Source organism: Pogoniulus pusillus, chromosome 36, assembly GCF_015220805.1.
Source record: "Pogoniulus pusillus isolate bPogPus1 chromosome 36, bPogPus1.pri, whole genome shotgun sequence".
Classification (NCBI taxonomy): Eukaryota; Metazoa; Chordata; class Aves; order Piciformes; family Lybiidae; genus Pogoniulus; species Pogoniulus pusillus.
Genome location: NC_087299.1, coordinates 4,489,590 through 4,505,932, shown reverse-complemented (window position 1 = coordinate 4,505,932; position 16,343 = coordinate 4,489,590). Strand labels below are relative to the sequence as shown.

The window sequence follows — 16,343 nt, the reverse complement described above, 5'->3', positions numbered from 1 at the left end:
GCTCCTGCCAGCCCTATGTCAGTGCAGGCCAAAGCAAAATGGGCTGCCCGGGGAGGTGGTGGAGTCGCCGTCCCTGGAGCTGTTCAAGGCAGGACTGGACATGGCACTTGGTGCCATGGTCTAGCCTTGAGCTCTGTGGTAAAGGGTTGGACTTGATGATCTGTGACGTCTCTTCCAACCCTGATGATACTGTGATACTGTGAAAAACTCAACCCAAAGCCCTGTTTTAAACAGACCTTCATTAGATCTTTATTACAAAAAAACTGAAATACAAACTGAAAATATAAAACAGTTAAAAGTGGATGTGAAATATCCACACCCTCGAGAGCTCTGCTGCAGGCTCTGGGACTCCTGCTGGCCTGCACAGGAACTGAGCCCACCGTGCCCAGGGGTCAGGCGTAGTCACAGTCAAACTCCCTCCTCTTGAAATGCTTCTTCCTCAGCTTCCCAGAGCCCATGATGCTGTAGTTGTAATCAGATGTGACGTAGGGGATCTCACCCTCAGCTCCTTGCTGGAGAGGAAAAACAAACCCAGGAACAACCTGCAGGCCTTACCTCTTCAGTGGAACAGGAAGCCCCTTCCTCCCCGGGCTGGCAGAGCTGACTGCTGCAAGGCAGCAAGCTAGGGCCAAACCAGCCCCATGCTGGCATCTAAAGCATGCAAGGAACGTCCTCCTCTCCTTGTTTCCATCCTCCTCTCCTAGTTTCCAGGCATTAAGGACAGTTCCCAGTACAGATAACATCTACCAAGGCCCAGGCATTCCCGGGCACGCAGCACCAAACCCGCCAGGCAGCCTCCAGCTTCCCCCTCTCCCTATGCCGCTCCTACCTGGCCCACGAGCACGCAATTTGGGATGGCAACAGTGCCAAGGAGCAGGCAGTTCACCAGCCTCAGCTTCTCCGGAGGCACCGGGGTCAGGACAAAGTAAAGCTTCTTCTCCATATCGACCCCACGGACAATTCCTGAGCAGAACAAAGGCAAAGCTCAGCCCTCACACCAGCTGGTCCTGCCAGGCTGTACAACCAGTCATGGCCAAAGCTCTGGCACTAAATGGCTGCCTGAGACACCCCTGGGACAACCTGCTTTGATGTACCCAACTCCTGCAGTACCTCAGCTAACTTCTCAAACCATGTGCCCCTGTTCCCTGGCACATCTTGCCAAGAGCTGAAGCAGCTCAGTGCCAAAGCCCAAATTTGAACTGCAGTAAAAGAAAAATCACTGGCTAGCTAAAGAACTTTGCCCAAGCCATAGGAAATCTGTCTTTAAGACAGCAAGGGAATGGTTGAGTTATCAAAAAGATAAGCTAAAACAGCCCCCCAGAACATTCCCCCAGCTGTGATCACAAGTTAGTGAAAGCCCAGAGCCTTGAAACACAGCTTGTGAAGGGCAGTGCTCAGGCAAACCTTTTAACTACTTGCCCTGCTGCAGCTGTTGCTTGGAGCAGCCCCTCCAGCACTGTGAGCACACTGCTCATGGTGTGCCCACTGCTCACGGTGTGCCCTGCTGCTCACCAAAGCCAAGGCAGTCGCAGACTGGAGTCTGTGTCAGCAGCACCGGCACCTCACCCCGGCCCTGGATCTCCTCAGGGACACGGCACAGCCCGACCCAGCTGGCATTCAGGGCATACAGGATGTTGGTGGGGGCCACATCAGTGTGGACAACCCTGAGCGCGACAGCGCGGAAAGGCACCTGTGGGGGAGGCAGAGGAGGGCTCAACTCCGGTGATGCTGAGTTCAGAGAAGCTCCCCAGCCACAGCTACAGATGGGCACCGTCCCAGTGTCTGCAACACAGGCCACGTGCTGCCCCTACAGCCCTGCTCCCACACCTCCTGGCACGCAGCCTCCTCCCCTCTTCCATCAACTCCCACCAGGACCCTCTGCAGCACCTCCAAGCTTTTCAAAGTCTCCTTTACCTGGTATGGCAGGAGGCTGTGCAGCGGCAGCACAGCACCGACATCTGGGCACTGCAGCTGGCCCAGGTAGCCCAGGATGGCCACGTCCCGCAGGATGCTGCTGTGCACTCGCCTGCCAGAGTAACCAGGAGTCAAGGGCAGGCAGCGAGCCCTCACCCAGCGACTACAAGTCCTCCGAGAGAAACATCTCAGAGGCATTCAAGCTATCAGAGGACTTCAGAAACGATGTGATCACCACCTAGGGCTGCAAGGAACGGGTGAGGAACATCCCAGTCAGACAAGGGAGTTGTGATAGTCAGCAACTCAAAGGTGGAACTATGGCCAGTGTAAAAGTACCTGAGAGCAGTCAGCTGCAGTAGAGGGGAACCATCCCCTCCCTACGCAAACCTCCTCCCACATACCTGGAAACTTGTACCATCACCTAAGCACACCCCTCCAGTAAGGGAACTAATTAGCCCTGACTGATTTAAAGGAGCTCTCAAGGCTAAGAGCCTCCCCCCCTTCACCTTTCCAAGCCCAGTAACCACCAGGCAGCACTGAGCTTTCCACTCACACTTCGCCTGCAGCTCCTGCTCGGGGGAACTCGGGGTGGATGTAGAGCAGTTTGTACTGGGGAGCTGATGCATCTCCAGCCCCTTCGGAGGGGCTCCAGGGCTCTGCCCCATCCATCCTCATCTGCTTGCATTTGGCTTGCTGCTTGCCCTTGGTGTAGAGGCCAGAAGTGAAGTGAACATAGTCAGGGCTGAGGGGAGCCATGGCCTTCCAGTCGTACACATCCATCTGCACGATGTGGCTGGGGGACAACAGCCGAATGATGTCAATCAGGAGCAGCAGGCCCTCACCTTCAGGGAGCAGAGAAGACACCATCGCTGCTACTGCAGCCAGGGCAGGCCTGCTGGGACAGCACTGCAGGCTCATCAGGGGCAAGCTCTGCTTTCTGTCTCCGGGCTCTCCAGGAAGCCTGGGTACGTCCTGCTCCAATTCCTACCTCCCCTCCACACCACCTCCCAACAGCAGACCAATCCTGCCTACCTTTCACCCAGCCCATGGTGTTGACCACCAATGGCACTTCCTTCTTGTAGGAGCTGAACACAGACTTCACCACGTCCAGGTACCGCTCTGTGTCCTGCTCGCAGCTGGTCAGGCCATAATACACCATCTTCCGTGGGACCTGTTGGTGAGTGAAGGGTGGACCTGGAAGGGCAAGAGGCCAACCGACAGTGGTTTCAGAAAGGTAAAGCAGACCCCTGCCAGCTCTGCAGCAACTCCACGTGATGCCCTCTGATGCAGCCTGTGCCCTGTGCACACAGCAGCAAGCCCTGTGCAGCCTGCACCTCTGCACACCCCACGCCACAGCTTTGGCTCTGTGGGATCTCCACTTCCTTGTGCTGTCTCAAACCAACACTCTTCTACAACTGACCAAGCAAAAAGTAAACCAGTCTGGACATGACTTTTCCAGGCAGCAGCCCCAACCCACAGGCCCACAACCAGCAGCCATTTTCCTTGCTATAGCTTTTTCAGGCTCACCACAACAGACCCCAGCTTATCTTGGAGCCATCAGCCTGCAATGCTCTAGCCAGTTTTATCTAATGATACTGAAACCAGAGACAGCCTTTCCCAAAGAGGCTTTCCAAATCCAAAAGTTTGAAAATCCACACAGACATGCCATAGCCTGTCCCACCACCTGGTAAACAACTCCCTTCTCTCTTGGAGAGAGACAAAAGGCAAAGCAGGGAGAACAGCTGCAGGCTGCTCAGCAAAGCATTCACGTAGTACTTCAGTGCCCTCCCAGGCACCATCCCAGCCCACCTTCACTTCCTACAGGCAGCTTTGACAGCTGCAGAAGCTTCCCCTACAGCACAGCCTGTACTCAAAGGCAGCTCCTGGCAATGCAACAGGTGCCTGGCACCCAGTGCAGCCATGAGATACTTACCAAGAAGGGGCTCTGTGACGTGATTGAGAGACACGCAGCCCGGCGGCGTGAACTCCGTCTGCCCTATGTCACACTCCAGGTACTCCACGGAGGGGAGGCTGTGGAGACAGAAGCCTGGGCATTAGCTACACCCACTGACAGCATGGCACAGGGCAGCCTGGAACACAGCACAGGCACAACTTGGTTTTGTTGCAGAGTGTCAAAAGGAACAATATCACCGAGCCACCCCTTGTCTCTCTCCTGCCCTCACTTAGTAGGGTAGTGAGTGAGAATGGCACAGCCTCACCCACAGGCCAGTGCTGTACTGCAACAGCTTCAGAAACAGCAGCTAAAACAGCAACTGGGGTGGCACTATCACAACACTCCCTCTGCCATGTTAACTGGGCACCCCAAGTCCAGCCACTGAAGATTTATAAACTTTATTAAGTTCTTGAAGGTCAGGACAAGAAGCTTCTCCATCTGCTCTGCCAAGCCCCTCACAGACACCAGTTACAGCTGTGTGCCAGCAGTGCAACTCCCAGTGCCTGACTGAAACAAGGATCCCAATCTGCTCGAGTGCTAGCCACCAGCATTTAGCAGTACTTGAACAGAACTGCTCCAGGAAACAACTTGCCTAAAGGAACCCCCCCTCCCAACATGTTTTGCTGGTATCCTTCCAGTCCTGACACCTTTGCTGAGAGCCTTGGCAGGTCGTTTTGGTTCCCCCTCTCCTAGACCCCAGACACTGCAGAGCCATGCAGAAGCTGAGGACTCACTGGTTCAGCAGCAGATTGATCAGGTATCTGTTAAATGTAGACTTTCCTGTGTTCTTTGGGCCACACACCAGGATGAGTGGGACACCTTCATCTTCAGCTGAAAAAAAACAAAACACACTCTGGAATGGCCCATTGCTGACACCTGCTCCGAGGTGCTTCTTCATGTGAGTTCCTTAAAAAACAAGCCACAAGAAGCCTGAAAGAAACACCACAGACTTGGTGGTCTGGCTAGAACGTAGCTGGATGGAATGGAACCCCACTCTCTCCATGAAAAGAGAAGCCTGTAACCTGTACCAGTGTGGAGTGAAGAGGCTCCTGAAGAGCCAGCTAAGCCCTTATGCTAGAGCCCAGCACATCTGGGCTGCAATTACTCAGTGCTCCAGGTGCTGCAGCACAAATACAGGATCCCTGCCACAAAAGAGAGCCAAACAGAGTTTTGACACCAGACTGAGAAGTACTTTCATAATCAGCTGCCTGCCTGGTAGCAGAGGCAGAAACCCCCTGGAGGTGATGCCTGAGCTCCAAGACTCCCAGCGTGGAGCAGCGAAGTGCGGTGCTGACCCAGCATTGGCTGGCACCGGGCACACACTGCTGATTAACTCGAGCTCTCTGTCGATCTCCCTTCTTTGGGCTCTGAAAGCTCCAAGACACCGAGCCCAGGCCACTCACCACAGCAGGCCTGGATCAGCTCCTCCAGAGCCAGGACCATGCTTTCTGACACCAGTAGCCCGTGGTCAGGGCTGCACTTCACGATGCCGACAGAGGCCAGAACCGCATCCTCCGGTGTGAAGCTGGATTCCTCCTTTTTCTAGGGCAGAGGGAATCACTTTCAGAGGCAGCACCGAGGGCAGTTGGCGCTGCCAGCCGTGGCAGCCCAAGCACCGGCTCGGGGGAAGACGCCGCAGGCAGCACTTGCCGCTGGGGCTCACCGGGGGCTCGAAGAGCCGCGACATCGGCGGGTGGCTCAGAAGGTACCGCGTCACCGGCGTGTCCAGGTGCTCCAGCAGCAGCAGGGCGCAGTCCGGCGAGAACCGCGCCATGACCTGCACCCGCGCCTCTGCGGGGAGACAGCGCCCTCAGCCCGCGCTGCGCGGAACGGCGGCCGCCCCACACGCGAAATGGCGGCACCCCGCCCCGCCCCGCCCGCGAAATGGCTGCCCGCCGCCGCCTCCCCCCACCGACGGCGGCACTCACGGCGGCGGACGCTGTGAGCGCGCATGGCGGCGCGGGCGGCGACGCGGAGCTGGCGGAGGTCGGCGCCGGGCGGGCGGGCGTCCGGCAGCGCTTCCAGCGTCAGCGCGCAGTGCGTGGCGGGCGAGAACACCGGCAGCGCCGGCTGGTGCGAGGAGACGGCGAAGCCCAGGAGGCGCACGGCGCCGTAGAGGCAGCGCAGGCGGCATTTCCCGGTGAAGGTCAGAGTCTGCGGGGGACAGCGCCGTGAGCCGGCGGCAATAGGCGGTGGAGGAACCGGTGCGGCGGTGCCGACCGCTGCTCACCTGCTGCGGAGCCAAGAGGAGGACGGCAGCCCCCTCCGCCGCCTCTACAGCCGCCAGACCCCCCTCCACTGGCGGCACCATGCCGGCGCGGGCGAACGAGGCGGCGAATTCCCTCCAGGCCGCCTCCGCCCGGCCCCCTCGGTTCGGGCCCCGTCGGGGGCGGCGGGCGGACGGGCCGCGCCGAGCGGGCATGGCCACCTTAGCCTCCCTCCGCCTCCTCGGCGCCGCCCCCAGCCCCGCCCCGACCGCTCCGTTAAGAGGCGCCGCCCGCCGCCCGGCACCGCCCCGCCATGCCGCTGCCCGCCCTGCTCTGCCTCTGCACGGCCGCCGTCGCCTCCGCCGCCTCCGCCGCCTCCTTCTTCACCAGCGCCGGCGACTACCGCCTGGCCGGGCTCTTTTCGCTGCATCTACCACCGCCGCGGTCCGTTGCACGGCCGTTCGTGGACGGCTGCGACAAGTAAGCCCCTGCACCTGACGCGCCCCTTTGCCCCCCACCCCCGTTGTGCTTTCTCCTCCCTGAAAACTACTTCTGCGTCCGCACAGCATCACCACCATCAAGAGACACGGCTACTGCCTGTCCCAAGCCATGCGCTTTGCTGTGGAGGAGATCAACAACTCCAGCGCCCTTCTCCCCAACGTCACCTTGGGCTATGACATCTACGACGTCTGCTCAGAGCCCGCCAGCCTGCATGCCATGCTGCGAGCCCTCACTCGGAAAGGTGCCCAGGAGGTGGAGGTGCTTCCTACCTTCCACAGCTACCAGCCCGAGGCAGTGGCTGTCATCGGACCCGACAGCACCCAGATGGCCCTCACCACGGCTGCCATCCTTGGCATCTTCCTTGTACCAGAGGTAAGCGCAGCTGCCCAGTGGAGGGAGAACAGGGATCCCGAGGAGAAATGGCCTGAGGGAGAATGGAGGCAAGGAGCCAGGCTGAGATGGAAGCCCAGCCCTGATACATGTGGCTCTTAATGCTGGCAGGAAGGAGCTGCTGCTGTCTCTGCCCTCCAAAGGCTTCCCTATAGCAGCACATTCAGCTGTGCATCTGCTGCCTGCCCAGCCCCAAGTGCCTGCTGCAACAGGCCTGCCTGTGCCGTCACCTCCTGAGGTGCCACTGCCTGGCAAATGCAGCCCTTTCTCCTGGCTCCCTCGGCAGATCAGCTATGAAGCCTCCTCGGCGACGCTGAGCCTGAAGAGGTTCTACCCCTCCTTCCTGCGCACCATTCCCAGTGATGAGCAGCAGGTGAGGGCCATTTCCCTGCTGCTGGAGCACTTTGGGTGGACGTGGGTTGCACTGATAAGCAGCAACAACGCCTATGGCCGGGACAGTTTGGATGCCCTCTACAAGCTGCTGACTGCAAACAAAATATGCGTTGCCTACCGAGGCATCATCCCCATCAACACGGATGCCAGCAACTTGGAGCTCCACAACCTGGTCAGAATCCTCGAGGATGTCAAGGTCAATGTCACTGTTGTCTTTGCCAACAGGCTAAGTGTTGTCCCTTTCTTTGAGGTGGTGGTCCAGAGGAACATCACAGGCATGGTGTGGGTGGGCTCAGAGGACTGGTCATTAGCCAAAACCACCTGGCAGGTGCCTGGTATCAAGAGCATTGGCTCGGTGATTGGGATGTCAGTTGAGAAGACCGAGCCCATGGTGTTGGAACGGTTTGTATCCTGGAAGGCAGCACAGGAAAGTGCTGCAGCAGGACGTGCTGGTAGCTCAGAGGCAGGTGTGGGGGGTGAAGAGAACACCCCCCTGGCCTGCACCCAGCGATGCACCAACTGCTTCTCGCTCAATGACACTCCTGACATCTACGACGTTCAAGCCTCCTACAATGTCTACTCTGCAGTCTACGCTGTGGCCCACGGCCTCCATGAGCTACTGGGCTGCACCTCGGGGGTCTGCAACAAGTACACTGTGTACCCCTGGCAGGTAAGAGCAACACGAGGAAGGATCTTTCCTGTGTGCCAGAAGGTTGCTGTCTCTCTGAAAGGCTCATGTCCAGCTGAAGAGCCTTTTGGGCTTCAGCCACCTATCACAGTCAAAGCAGCCTGGATCCAGACAGAGACTCTTGCCCTGGGTCACTTCTGTTCCTCTGCTGCCAGCCCCTAGCAGAAATCAGGAAGGCTGCTCCTATAGCCAGGTGTATGCCAGCTACTGGGGGAGAGGAGCCAGAGAAGGGGCCTTCCTCTAACACACCTCCCTCCCAGGGCAAGACATAACCCAGTGAGAGGCTTGTCAGTGAGGAGGGCTCTTTTCCTCTGTTTTACAGCTCCTGCCAAAAATTAAGCAAGTGAACTTCACCCTGTACAAAAGCCAGGTCTCTTTTGATGCCAGCGGGGACATCCACAAAGGCTATGACATTGTCATGTGGAACTGGAGCGGCCCCAGCTGGGCCTTTGACGTGATAGGAACCTTCCGAGTGAACCCTGACAGGCTCACCATCACCCAGGGCAAAATCCCGTGGCACACAGAGGATCAACAGGTGCTGCTCTGCATCTGCATCCTAGTTATTGCTTACTGCCAAGCCAGCTGCATCCTCCTGCCTGCTCACCTGCCCGACCCTCTCTGCTCCCAACAGGCTCCTGGCTCCCTGTGCTCCAAGGCCTGTCAACCCGGGGAGAAGCGGCTGCAGCGGAGCCGCCACCACTGCTGCTTCCTCTGCGAGGCCTGTCCCGCAGGAACCTTCCTGAACCAATCGGGTCAGTGTGCCCCGGGCTGCTGCATCCTCCCTGCCTGGCTCCCCTGCCCGCATCTGGCCTCCTTCAACCAGCTTCTTGCTTCCATCCCACTGCTTCCTCAGCCTTTTCCCTCCTGCTCTCCTTTCCTCCCCTGGTCAGTAAAGCTTCCGAGCTGGCCTGAACCTGGTGGATCTGACTGCGTTTGCTTTGCTGTGGGTATGCAAAGCTCTACCCTGTGCTTTCCGGGGAGTGCTGCCCACAGCTAGGTCCATAGCCAGCGGAGGTGGCACCAGCAGAGCCCATTCTGCTGCAGCCAAGGAACAAGAGACGTCTGGAACCACATCCTCCACCAGGGAAATTCATCCCGGTGGTTGCCTCTGAGCTCCAGATGGCACTTGGTTTCCGCACACTGTGGTCACCAGCAGCTGGCATATGCAAATATCCCCTGCCTGGGACAGGTGGCAGAAACCTCCTGCCTGCAAGTCACCAACCACAACAAACAGCCTTAGCCCACACGTGGGCTGTGGGGAGCAGAAAGGGCCACCTCTAGGTGACAATGGGTAGACCCCGGATACAACCAGTCTGTGTTCCTGCCCCATACTTCAGCCCCACCCATAGATAGACAACAGATGCAGACCCCCTCCAGGCCTTCAGAGGTCACAGCTGGATGCACGAGTCCCTTTCCACCTACAGCCCACAGGCTTCTGAGCTCCAGCTCACCCAGCTGAGCTCCTGCCTGTCTCTTGGACTAGTGGGAAGCGCAGTGAGGGGGCTTTTGGGAAAAGAGCGTGGGGGGCTCAGAGGGCAGGGTGCTTTGCCGAGGCACAGCTCTTACCATGGTGTGTGAGGAATCTTTGTCACCGCTCGGGCTACGTCCTCCACAGACCTCTACAGCTGCCAGTCCTGCAGGATGGAGGAGTGGGCCCCAGCAGGGAGCGAGGCTTGCTTCAACCGCACCATCGAATTTCTGTCCTGGTCCGAACCAATCTCCTGCGTCCTGCTGACCCTCACTACCCTCCTCATGCTGTTCATGGCAGGGCTGGCTGTCCTCTTTGCCCTGAATGCCTCCACGCCGGTAGTCAAGTCTGCGGGTGGGAACATGTGTTTCCTCATGCTGGGCTCTCTGGCCTGTGCCTGTAGCAGCCTCTTCTCCTACTTTGGGGAGCCCACTTGGCACTCGTGCCTGCTGCGGCTCCCCCTCTTCGCCATCAGCTTCACTGTCTTCCTGTCGTGCGTGGCAACGCGCTCATTCCAGATCATCTGCATCTTCAAGCTGAATTCGCGCTGGCCGGCGCTCTACGAGGCCTGGCTGCGCTGCAGGGGCCCGGTGCTCTTCATTGCCGCGAGCACGGGAGTCCAGACGGTGCTGTGCCTGGCCTCAGAGGCCGTTTCCCCCTCGGCACCGCGCATGGATTACGGCGCAGTCGCCGACCGGGTGCTACTGGAGTGCGGCCAGGGGGACGCGGCAAGAGGGACCGCCGTGACCGCCTTCACCGTGCTACTCAGTGTCTGCTGCTTCACCCTCAGCTACGCGGGCAAGGATCTACCTGCCAGCTACAACGAGGCCAAGTGCTTGACCTGCAGCCTCCTGCTGCATCTCGCCTGCTCCGCGACCGTGCTCTGCACGCAGGACGCGTTCCGCGGGCGGGAGGAGGCGGCGGCCCAGGTGGTCGGCTACCTCTGCACGGTGGGCACGCTGCTGGGAGGCTTCTTCTTCCCGAAGGCCTTCGTCATCCTGCTGCGGCCGCACCTCAACACACCCGAGCACTTCCAGATGGCCATCCAGCACTACACGCGGCGCCTGGCCGACACCTGAGCGGGGAGGCGCCGGGCCCGATCCGCCGCCGCCGCCACCAGCTCCGCCGGTCCCTGCCCGCTCCCCGGCTCCGACCCGTCACTTCCGGCGCGCCCTTACGCCACTTCCGGCACGCTGCCAAGATGGCGGCGGCGCCCGGGCGGTAGCGGCGGCGCGGCCATGGCGGCGGCGGCGGCGCACAGCGTCCGCGTCCTGCGCGAGCTGAACCGGCAGCGCGCGGCCGGGAAGTTCTGCGATGCGACGCTGGGCGTGGGCGGGCGGGAGTTCCGCGCCCACTGGCCGGTGCTGGCCAGCTGTTCCCGCTTCTTCCGCGCCCGCGAGCCCGGCGGGCCGGTGGTTTTGCCGGAGGGTCTCGGCGACACTTTTCAGCTCCTCCTCGACTTCTTCTACACCGGTCGCCTGGCGCTTACCGCCCATAATCGCGCCCGGCTCCTGGCCGCCGCCGAGCAGCTCGGCGTGCCCGACGCCGTGGCGCTCTGCCGCTCCTTCCGCCCCGCCGGTACCCGCCAGCGGCCCCGCCGCACCGTCGCCCCCGCCCTGAGCCGCCGGGGGGAGGCGGACAGCGTGGTCGTGGCGGCCCCACAGCCTGGCGGCCCGGCGGTGCGTGATGGGGACGGGAGGGCGAGGAGAAGCGAGGGGGTCGGCCAGCCGCCCTGCGGCGAGGCGCGGTGACGGCCGCCTGTTCCCTCGCAGGCTACCCCCGTGGCCCCGGAGGAGACGGCGGGCGACGGGGCGCGGGGTGCCAGCCCTACCGAGCCCCTTTCCGAGAAAAAGGCCTTGCGGAGCAAAAAGAGCCCCCCGCCGGAGAAGGCGCCCGGCGACACGGGGGCGGCGGGAACACCGGGGAGCAGAAAAGGTACAGCGGTGCCGGTCGAGTGCCCCACATGTCATAAAAGCTTCCTCAGCAAATATTACCTTAAAGTGCACAACAGGTAAACGCTTCGGCTCCGGCTTCGGCTCCTTCTCTCGCGGCCCTGCGCCGGGACTCGCACCGCGCCCCCCCCCGCGGCTCAGCCCTCCCACGGGGATGGGTGAAGAGCGCAGCTCGCAGCCAGGTGGCCTTAACGCCTCGGTGTGCCCCGGGATGAATATTGGGGTCCCCTTTGGCCCCGCGGCGGGGGATGGCTTGGAGCTGGGGTGATTCTGCGCTTCCGAGGTGGTTCCGAGAGCTGCGGCTCCTGCGCTGGGTGGCTGCAGCAGGCCGGGGCGGGGAGGGGGCATGGAGGGGCTGTTCTGGGGTAGGTGCCAGCTGCAGGTGGACAGTGGCAGCACGAGCTGGGGCACTTGGGAGCACATTGGCATGACAAAGGGTAACCAAAAGCAAAGTAGGTACCCAGAGAGGGGAGTGTAAGCTCCTGCTTGGGTTGGTGTGCCCAGGGTGTGGAAGACAGGTTTCACAGAGCACAGTGGGTGCCAGCAGCTCAGCTGTGTTTAGTGGCAGCAGGGAAGCTGGGCAAAAGGCAGCTTTTGGGCAAGGGAATGTTGGTGCTGGGCTGTGCCAGAGGCCTGGTCCCACACAGCCCTCACTGGGCCCATTCGTGCAGCCTGCCGTGGGGCCGGCAGTGATGGGTGCTCTCCACTTGCGTTCGCCAGGAAACACACTGGGGAGAAGCCCTTTGAATGCTCCAAGTGTGGCAAATGCTACTTCAGGAAGGAGAACCTCGTGGAGCACGAGGCCCGGAACTGCATGAACCGCGCGGAGCAGGTAGGGGCGGGAGGCAGCGGCGGCAGCCCGGGGAGCGAGCGGCGGCAGCCCGGGGAGCGAGCGGCGGCAGCCCGGGGAGCGAGCGGCGGCAGCCCGGGGAGCGAGCGGCGCCGCCCAGCCGCAGCAGAACCGGAGCCTTTGCCCTGTCGCGCTCAGCTGCAGAACCAGAATCCTTCATGCCAGTCCTGTTCAATATCTTTATTGATGATCTGGACCAGGGGATTGAGTCCAGCATCAGTAAAGTTGCAGATGACACCAAGCTGGGAGCAGGTGTTGATCTGCTGGAAGGTAGCAGGGACCTGGACAGGCTGGAGGGGTGGGCAGAGGCCAATGGGATGACATTTAACGAGGCCAAGTGCAGGGTTCTGCACTTCGGCCACAACAACCCCAAACAGCTCTATAGGCTGGGGACTGAGTGGCTGGAAAGGAGCCAGGAGGAAAGGGAGCTGGGGGTACTGATAGATAGTAGCTGAAGATGAGGCAGCAGTGCCCAGGTGGCCAAGAGAGCCAATGGCATCCTGGGCTGGCTCAGGAGCAGTGTGGCCAGCAGGACAAGGAAGGTTACTCTTCCCCTGTATTCAGCACTGCTCAGGCCACACCTGGAGTGCTGTGTCCAGTTCTGGGCTCCTGAATTCAAGAGAGATGTTGAGGTGCTGGAACATGTCCAGAGAAGGGCAACAAAGCTGGTGAGGGGCCTGGAACACAAACCCTATGAGGAGAGGCTGAGGGAGCTGGGCCTGTTTAGCCTGGAGAAGAGGAGGTTCAGGGGTGACCTCATTGCTGTCTACAACTACCTGAAGGGAGGTTGTAGCCAGGTGGGGGGTGGCCTCTTCTCCCAGGCAACCAGCAATAGAACAAGGGGACACAGTCTCAAGCTGTGCCGGGGAAAGTACAGGCTGGATGTGAGGAGGAAGTTCTGCACAGAGAGAGTGATTGGCATTGGAATGGGCTGCCCAGGGAGGTGGTGGAGGCACCATCCCTGGAGGTGTTCAAGAAGAGACTGGATGAGGCACTTAGTGCCATGGTCTGGTTGACTGGCTAGGGCTGGGGGATAGGTTGGACTGGATGAGCTTGGAGGTCTCTTCCAACCTGGTTGATTCTATGATTCTATGATATGCCCCCCACAGCACATCCACAGCCAGGGCCTCTCCCCTCCTGCTGCCTATGAGGACAACTGCAGCTTTTCTCTGCCTTACCGCAGCTCACCTCAAGGCCATGAGAAGCTCTTGCTGTAAATCAGGCAGGCCTCCGTGCGGGGCTGGGCCACAGGCTGCATGCTGGGCTCTGGAGGTGCTGATGCCTGTCTTGCAGGTGTTCAGCTGCTCGGTCTGCAAGGAGGCGTTCAAGAAGCGCGTGGAGCTGCGGCTGCATATGGTGTCACACACCGGGGAGATGCCCTACAAGGTCAGCAGCACCTGCAGATGGCTGCTGGGAGTGGAGTGAGCCCAGCCTGGCAGGGCAGCTGAGTGCAGGAGCTCAGTGAGGGCCATTCCCAGGCTCTGAGCTGTGACCTGCTCCAAGCAGGCACCACAGCCAGGCGTTTTCTGCAGCCTTCCAGGGATTCCCTGGCAGTGATGCTCTCCTGCCCTCACGCTGCCCATCTTATGCAGCAGTGACTCTTTGGGGTCTGGAAGTTGACCCTGCTCCTCTCCTGCCTTGCAGTGCTCCTCCTGTGCCCAGCAGTTCATGCAGAAGAAGGACCTGCAGAGCCACATGATCAAGCTACATGGTGCACCAAAGCCCCATGCGGTGAGGGGGATCAGTGGTGGACTTCAGGGGGGAAAATATCCTGTGCCTTGGCCTACAGCCTGGTGCACATGGTTCTGCCTGGCTCTGGGTAGTGAGGTGGGCAGTTCCACAGCTGCTGCAGGTGGGTTTGCCTTGGGCACAGGAGCAGCTCTTGTCACTTCTTTGGCTAATGGCTCCAACCACTGATCTGCATTTTGCCCTTGCCAGGCTGCCTCATCTTGTGTGGTTGCTCAGAGCTGAGGATGCTGCTGCAGCTGGCACCGGGAGGGCCCCAAGGCAGCAGGCAGAGGGACAGGGTGTGGGCAGTGAATGGGGCCTGTGCAGGTGCAGCTCCTAACCTCATGCTCTCCTATGGCCTTGCAGTGCTCGACCTGCTCCAAGTGCTTTCTGTCTCGGACAGAGCTGCGTCTGCACGAGGCCTTCAAGCACCGTGGAGAGAAGCTGTTCGTGTGTGAGGAGTGTGGGCACAGAGCCTCCAGCCGCAACGGCCTGCAGATGCACATCAAGGCCAAGCACAGGTACATGACCAGCATTCTCCTGGTCACTTTGGTTGTGCTTCCTGCCTCTAGGGCACCTGGACAAGTGATGCTAGGGGCAGTAGCTGGCTGGAGGGTGGCAGGAAGCCCCTTCCCAGAGGCGCTGGGTGAAAGTGAAGTGAGGTTTAATTACAAGAATGTTGGGCAAGGAGCAGCAGCTAAGCCGAGGGGCTGCAGCTGGCAGGGCTGAAGTAGGGGTTGGCTGCCTGCAGGAACGAGAGGCCCTACGTCTGCGAGTTCTGCCACCACGCCTTCACCCAGAAAGCCAACCTCAACATGCACCTGCGCACCCACACCGGCGAGAAGCCCTTCCAGTGCCACCTCTGTGGCAAGACCTTCAGGACACAAGGTACCGCACAGCTGGGGCTGATGGTACCAAGCTTTGTGGTCTGGCATACCAGGTCTCCAGAAAGCAGCTGTGCTGGAAACCTGCCTGCTGCCTGGAGGGAACAGAGCCCCACTCTGGTGCAGGTGTGCTGGCTGAGGAGGGGATGTCCCTGTTACTTCCAGCACCCTCATGACATGGAAGGGGAAGAAACTGGAGTCAGTTCAGAGCAGCAGGTTTCTGCTTGCACTCTTCTGAGCCTTGATGGCCAGCCTGGCACAGTCTGACTCTGCCGCCCATGTGTGGTGCTTGCTGTGGCATGGCTTGGGCACGCTGCATGCTGAGGGGCAGAGACCATGCCACTGACCTGCACCTCTCCCCATCCCACATCAGCAAGCCTGGACAAGCACAACCGGACACACACCGGGGAGCGGCCCTTCAGCTGCGAGTTCTGCGAACAGCGCTTCACGGAGAAGGGGCCCCTGCTACGGCATGTCGCCAGCCGCCACCAGGAGGGGCGGCCTCACTTCTGCCAGATCTGCGGGAAGACCTTCAAAGGTAAGGGCCAGGGCATGGACCGGGCTCTGGCACCTGCCCTGCTCCTGTGGGGCAGCTCAGCCTCACGGTGGGCAGATACAGTGTGGTGCTGCCACCCAGCTCTCACCTTCCTCCCCAGCTGTGGAACAACTGCGCGTCCACGTCCGCCGGCACAAGGGTGTGAGGAAGTTCGAGTGCACTGAGTGCGGCTACAAGTTCACGCGGCAGGTGAGGGCTCCCCTGCTCTGGGGACCCTTATGGAGTGCCCTCTGCCAGGGAACCTGCCCTGGCAGGCCCTCACTGGCCTTTCCCTTTGCAGGCTCACCTGAGGCGCCACATGGAGATTCACGACCGGGTGGAGAACTACAACCCGCGGCAGCGCAAGCTGCGGAACCTGGTCATCGAGGACGAGAAGGCTGTGGTGGTGGCACTGCAGCCGCCTCCCGAGATGGAGGTGGGCTCAGCCCAGGTGATTGTGGAGTCCCTGTCCCATGGCTCCCTGCCTGAGGAGATCCCTGTACAGAGACTCTGCTCCGACAGCTTCTCCACGGCAGATGTGATCGAGCAGTCACTGATCATAATGGCGACGCTCCCTGAGCACTGTGAAATGTAGCACGGGCACCTGCGTGGCCTTCAACAGGGGCTGGAGCTGCTCCCTCCCTCACAGGGCTCCCACCCCTGACTGCAGGAAAGTGATGTTATTATGAAGTTACAATCAGGCCTCAGATGAAGCTCCTCATAAAGGCTGCTTTAATAAACATCCACGTGGGACACAATGGCTCTGTGTGTGTGCTGCGGGGGTGAGCTGCAGCCAAGGCAGGGCTGGTCATGCTTCCTTTTCCTTCAGCATTCCTGCCCTGTGCTGCTGGTGCTGCTTTTGACACCAAAAGCTCAGGG

The 16,343-nt window shown here is 60.3% G+C and overlaps 3 protein-coding genes across 3 annotated transcripts; 2 read left to right on the top strand and 1 right to left on the bottom strand.

Annotated features, from left to right (window-relative positions):
* Positions 1-224: 224 nt before the first annotated feature.
* On the bottom strand, positions 225-6,335 carry NOL9 (nucleolar protein 9). The gene is made up of 12 exons (XM_064172083.1): positions 6,099-6,335; positions 5,797-6,022; positions 5,532-5,659; positions 5,272-5,410; positions 4,603-4,699; positions 3,848-3,945; positions 2,947-3,108; positions 2,468-2,756; positions 1,915-2,026; positions 1,513-1,690; positions 830-963; positions 225-512 (listed from the first exon to the last, which is right to left on the bottom strand). Exons 1-12 carry the CDS (start codon positions 6,288-6,290, stop codon positions 393-395), a joined length of 1,875 nt encoding a protein of 624 aa, XP_064028153.1. The 5' UTR covers positions 6,291-6,335; the 3' UTR covers positions 225-392.
* Positions 6,336-6,340: 5 nt separating this feature from the next.
* On the top strand, positions 6,341-10,623 carry TAS1R1 (taste 1 receptor member 1). Its single transcript, XM_064172094.1, has 6 exons — positions 6,341-6,555; positions 6,642-6,948; positions 7,253-8,029; positions 8,370-8,582; positions 8,679-8,799; positions 9,663-10,623. The coding sequence occupies exons 1-6, from the start codon at positions 6,389-6,391 to the stop codon at positions 10,592-10,594; spliced, it is 2,517 nt and encodes an 838-aa protein (XP_064028164.1). The 5' UTR covers positions 6,341-6,388; the 3' UTR covers positions 10,595-10,623.
* Positions 10,624-10,687: 64 nt separating this feature from the next.
* ZBTB48 (zinc finger and BTB domain containing 48) lies at positions 10,688-16,222 on the top strand. Its single transcript, XM_064172086.1, has 10 exons — positions 10,688-11,194; positions 11,288-11,526; positions 12,188-12,299; positions 13,611-13,703; positions 13,962-14,048; positions 14,412-14,566; positions 14,797-14,933; positions 15,303-15,467; positions 15,586-15,674; positions 15,766-16,222. The coding sequence occupies exons 1-10, from the start codon at positions 10,754-10,756 to the stop codon at positions 16,057-16,059; spliced, it is 1,812 nt and encodes a 603-aa protein (XP_064028156.1). The 5' UTR covers positions 10,688-10,753; the 3' UTR covers positions 16,060-16,222.
* The last annotated feature ends 121 nt before the right edge of the window (positions 16,223-16,343 follow it).